Source organism: Eurypyga helias, unplaced genomic scaffold, assembly GCF_000690775.1.
Source record: "Eurypyga helias isolate BGI_N326 unplaced genomic scaffold, ASM69077v1 scaffold16781, whole genome shotgun sequence".
Classification (NCBI taxonomy): Eukaryota; Metazoa; Chordata; class Aves; order Eurypygiformes; family Eurypygidae; genus Eurypyga; species Eurypyga helias.
Window position 1 is genome coordinate 15,212 of NW_010229162.1, and position 5,194 is coordinate 20,405.

Here is a 5,194-nt window from a genome sequence, read left to right on the forward strand (position 1 = left end):
GAGCTTTACCCTTTTTCACCTACAGGAGAGGTCTGTGTATGTCCCGCTATGTGGGTAGACCTGCTGCCCTTACCTGAGGGCAAGACGCAGATGTGTATCGCAGTAATTACAGTATCGCGGTCACGACGCAGGCGTGACTGACAAGGACCAGAGTGTTTGTGTCTGCTCTGAGTTCCTGGAGGAGCATTAACCTAACTTCATGCTCTGGCCTTCCCGGCGCTGCCCTTCCTTTGCAGAAATGGTGAACACTGTAGGAAGCGTCCTCAAATTAGGAGCATCCATCAATCTCTACATGTTTCACGGAGGCACCAACTTCGGGTTCATGAACGGCGCCTTGGAGGCTGAGGAGTACAAGTCAGATGTCACCAGTTACGGTGAGTGGTCCTTCGCTGCCCTGCCCACGCGCCTGCTGTGAGAGCACAGCTCACACTAACCCCTGGGCCAGTTCCAGTTGGCAGAAGCCTTGAGAAATGATCAGTACGGTGTTTCCAGTCCCATTCCAGGATGTGGAGCATCCCCTCGTTCTGAACTGGGAATAGAAGTTGCAGATGATGACTTTGCTTCATGTTACCTCCATCCTGGCTTTTTTTTCTAGGGAAAGGTGGTGATCCAAGATACCGTTCTGGTTTTTAATTTTGCCAAGTCAAATTGTACCATAAAGCTCTTTTCATCCCAAAAGCCCTTTGTTAAAATTGCTGACTGCTGGCTTTATCCTGCGTGAAATTCTGGATACCTGCAAATTAGATATCAAAGTACGTTGCTCCTCGGTGAGCGACTCCGCTCCAAATGAAGCAACTCCATGGTTGTCTAGCTACATTCTCACAGATAAAAGCGTACAGGTTTCCGAAACGTAGGCAGTGCCAAGAAAATTGTGTCTTGGGCTTTTACTTCTTTGATGAGCATCCATGAAGGCTGTCCCAGAGCTGCTGTACATTTTTAAAAACGTATGTTCTTCTTTTTCAGATTACGACGCTGTGCTGACAGAAGCTGGAGACTATACATCCAAATTTTTCAAGCTCCGACAACTCTTCAGCATGGTCATTGGTAATTATAAACCCAAGAACCAAACTACTGTTCTACCTAGAGTGCTAAATCAGAGACTTGTTTAAACCGGCCCTTCAGCTGGAGCCCTGTGACCCTGGTTGGTTGACTCCCAGAAGGTGGGAGGGAGGTCCAAAGGACGTCTGGAGGGGCCTCAATTCTGTGTTGGCTTTTTGCATCTGAAGTAGTTGTTCCATCTTTCTCTTTCTTTTTGCATCGCAGGCCAGCCTCTTCCTCTGCCTCCCATGATTGAAAGCAAGGCATCGTACGGTGCAATCCTGTTGCATCAATACATCTCTCTCTGGGATGTGTTACCATCTCTCTTGCAGGTAGTACTCCCAATTCCTAACAGGCATCACCTCCTAGCTGGAAAAGGCGATTAGTGCACTGGCTTGTAATCCCCCTGAGGACAATGCTGGGGAATGTTTTGTCAAGGATAGGCAACGGAGGCAAATCTTATATCTCACCTTTTTTACTGCTGCTTGTGTTCTCTTGGAATTCCAGTTCTGCAAGTCCTGGGCTCCCTTTTCTGGCACTTTCTCTTCGCTGCTGTAGCTTTCATAGGGCCATAACGTAATTCATAACGTTGGAACGGAGCTCAGAGACTTACAGGGTAAACGTAACCTGTGGCAGAACGGGACACCTGTCTTAATGAATTGCCTCTGCGTGGCCTGTCCGTGCTGAGAGGCCACTTCTGCATCACATTTGTTTCTCCTTTGCAGCCCCTTAGGTCAGAGTTTCCCGTTAACATGGAGAATCTGCATCTAAATGATAGCAGTGGGCAGTCGTATGGGTATGTGCTCTACGAGACCGTCATATTTGGTGGTGGACAGCTGCATTCCAGGGACCATGTCCGTGACCGAGCGCAGGTAAGGAGCGGATGGAGCTGTGGCTACCGTCAGTCAGATGTAAATGCTTTGCTCTTGGCAGCCAGGCAGGAAACGGGCCAACCATGAAGGAAAATGGGAAGTTTTAGCTTTCAGTTCCCAGCTAAGCCCCATTCACCATTTGTAACGCAGCCTGAGGTTCCAGACTACTAAAACTCCTCTTTAAACATCAGAATATTGAATGTTCTGAGAAAGGTGATTTTTTATTCCCCACCTAGACTGAATCACGGATACAGTTACGGGTGCCGAGTTCTAGTTTCATGTAGAAACTTTCCTCCCCACATCAACTTCAGTAACCTAAGCAACACACGACTGTAGGATAATTGATGAGAAGCTGCTCTCCTCCCCTGTGCTCTGCCCTGCAGGTGTTCGTTAACACCATGTTTGTTGGTGAGCTGGACTACAACACCGTGGAGCTCTCCCTTCCCGACGGACAGGTAACTAACTGAGATGGCAGTAGATAACAGAGACAAAACTTCCGTGAAAGGCTGAGCGTTCCTCAGTGGCATATCTATGGGCAGTAGCTATAGATAATAAGATACAGATAGAAGATACGGGGACACTGTTCTTTCACATAAGCCAGAAGTTTAAACAGATAAATTACAACTGCCCAAGGTATTGGTGCCACCTCCCCTCTTAAAACACCCCTACTGACCTCTGGTAAGCAAGCATCGTGGCTGCTACAGCACTTGCTGCGCACTGGTCCAGCTGATGCGCTTCCTTCTTGTTTTTTAAAAGGGATTCAGGCAGTTACGACTCTTGGTAGAGAACCGTGGTCGCGTCAATTACGGCCTGGCACTGAACGAGCAGAGGAAAGGTGAGTTACGGTCTTTGTTCTCAAACCATCCCAGATAGTTCTCAGAGTTTACGCACTGTAGGACTGTCTTTCCTGGGTGCTTTGCACGGAGCCACGCTGAAGACCCAGCACAGCTATGCTAGTGCTAGCCAGGACTGCCTGGGAGTCGGTGGGCAGCGGGATGACGGAGGGAAGCGGTTAAAACCACCAGTCATCACCCTGTCTGGAGTGATGGTAGATGGAGAGTAGTGGCTGCTTGATGGCTTGCATTCAGGCTGCTTATTTATAGGGGTACAACTAAACCCAAGGCCATCACTGAATCTTATTCCGCTCTAGATTTGCTAGGTGATGGTAGAGTCCCCTTTCTCGTGCTCTGTGAGCGTGTTGTTTCACAGGCAGAGAAGGAAAATACCTTCTTCCATCTGTGGTTTGATATCGGAGGCTCACAACATTTCAAAACTCAGGATCAGGAAGAATGAATTGCATCTTGTTGAGCAAAATTTACTGAAATGTTCAAGGCTGTCTCACACGGTTGTGGAGCCGGAACAGGTCAAAGCCCTGGGATAGTGGGGAACTGTCTGCCAAAACTATGCAGAATAGGCTAATGGGGTTAGGCATGTGACTGTACCAGTTTTATTGTACGGCAGAAGAGGTGCATAAAGCCTCTGCGCTGCTTGGGCAGTCTCAACTGCAGCCCTGTAATCAGGAGGCTGCGCTAGGAACCAGGCTTTGCCTGCTGCATGGAGAATAACTTAAACAAGAGAGTGCTAAAGGTAAATTACTTCTTAAGATCCTTGGGTGAAAAGCACTGGATCAGCCCTGGACATCAGTGCTTGCCCACGGCATATTTTGCTGTGCCTGTGAGAGAAGGAAGTGATCTGCTGCTTTAAAACAAGAACCTATAGACGGACAGCGAACTGAAACCCAGCAGTAACAGCGAACCCCCGTCTGGTGCCTGTGCCAACAAGGTGTGCTGCTTGGAGGGTGTTTGTTTGGTGAGTTGAAGCAAAGGAGGGAGCGGAGGGGCCAAGGCACAGTAATGTTCCCCACTCAATCTGGATGAGCAACGGGACCATATGGACTCTAATTCCATCGCAGTGCATGGCTGCTTTCCATCTCCTGCTGTTCCTTGCATTCACATAGGAAAAATCTATCTGCTTTAGCTGTTTTTCAACTCTTCATTACCCCCATTGCTCTTGCAGGCTTAATTGGTGACGTCTTCTTGAACAAAACCCCCTTGAGGAACTTCAAGATTTACAGTTTGGAGATGAAACCTGGCTTCATGAAAAGGTGTGTGAGACTTCACATTTTTTTTTTCTCTTCCTCGTTTGAAACCAACTGTTGACCAGCAGTACAGAATCTACTGGGTAGAGGTTAAATGCATCAGAAAGGCAACGCAAGTCGAAGTGGGCGGGTGGATTTTCTGTTGTGGAGGATTTAAAGACTGCCTCGCAGCCCGCGCAGCACGGTTCGATCGGGTAGGTAAGAGCACGGCTTATCCAAAGGGGTGGGTCCCAGCGCACCCACGTGATGGAGGAGTTTGTGTCTTGAAATTAGCAGTGTGGCTGGTATTTTTAGTCATTCAAAGGGACGGATTAATTCTAGGAAGCTGCTATTAGTACATTAACAAGTCCAGATGGCTTCCTCTCTTTTAAGTAATTTTGCTTTAATTCAAGAAAGACTGAAAAAGAAATCTAGCAGGGGCAGGTCAAGGAGCATCTGTGAGTAGATACAGAAAACCATAGCAAACGTTTTGGGCATCAGATGCCCTGCGGACTCTGGCCACGATCCACAGAGACTGCAGTTGTGTTAATACCAGAAAGTAACACATGTGCATCCCCCAAGATACCACAGCTCCCGCATTTTGTGTAGGAAGGAGAGAGAGGCTACGTTAAATCAAAATGGCTCGTAAAAGGGAAAAAAGTCTGCATTTTGAAGTTTCTATGGACAAACTTAACGGCTGCTGGGGGCTACCTGAAGGATTCTTATCGATGGGGTACCTCGCATGGCCTTTGACTGCAGGGTTTTGGAAGAATATTCCGAGGGAGGGACATGACAGCAAGCAAACTGCCATGCCCAAACAAAAGCAGGATTAGTCAGCACCACCGTCAGTTACTGGCACTTGACCAGCAGCAGTGAAACACAATCAGCTTACAGTCGCTGCGTGGGAGGATATGGAGCGCGCGGTATTGTGGAAGGAACTGTCGGAGGCTTTTAGTTGAATAATTCAGCAGCAGTCAAGCTGCACTGGATCAATAACTTCCCTGAATCCAAGAGATGCAGTTTGCAAGGGTCGGAAGGAACGTGTTCTGACAGAAGCTCAAGGCTTCTGCGGGACTTCTACACCCCTTGTTTTCTCTTCTGTTTGTCCCTCTGGTCCCAAATTGTTGCCACAGGTAAGAAATAACGCCAGATTGCCCCTAGTTACCGCAGACTTGCAAGGACGTGTCCCTGTACTTTGGCAGGAACG

The 5,194-nt window shown here is 48.2% G+C and overlaps 1 protein-coding gene across 1 annotated transcript in view; it reads left to right on the forward strand.

Annotated features, from left to right (window-relative positions):
* The window catches only part of GLB1L2 (galactosidase, beta 1-like 2), a 21,804-nt gene that overhangs the window by 14,076 nt on the left and 2,534 nt on the right, over positions 1–5,194 (forward strand). The window contains exons 11-17 of the mRNA XM_010160306.1: positions 237–374; positions 964–1,044; positions 1,264–1,370; positions 1,764–1,910; positions 2,294–2,365; positions 2,667–2,745; positions 3,927–4,014. Of these exons, the coding sequence (XP_010158608.1) occupies positions 237–374; positions 964–1,044; positions 1,264–1,370; positions 1,764–1,910; positions 2,294–2,365; positions 2,667–2,745; positions 3,927–4,014 (712 nt within the window). The remainder of the gene's footprint in view (positions 1–236; positions 375–963; positions 1,045–1,263; positions 1,371–1,763; positions 1,911–2,293; positions 2,366–2,666; positions 2,746–3,926; positions 4,015–5,194) is intronic.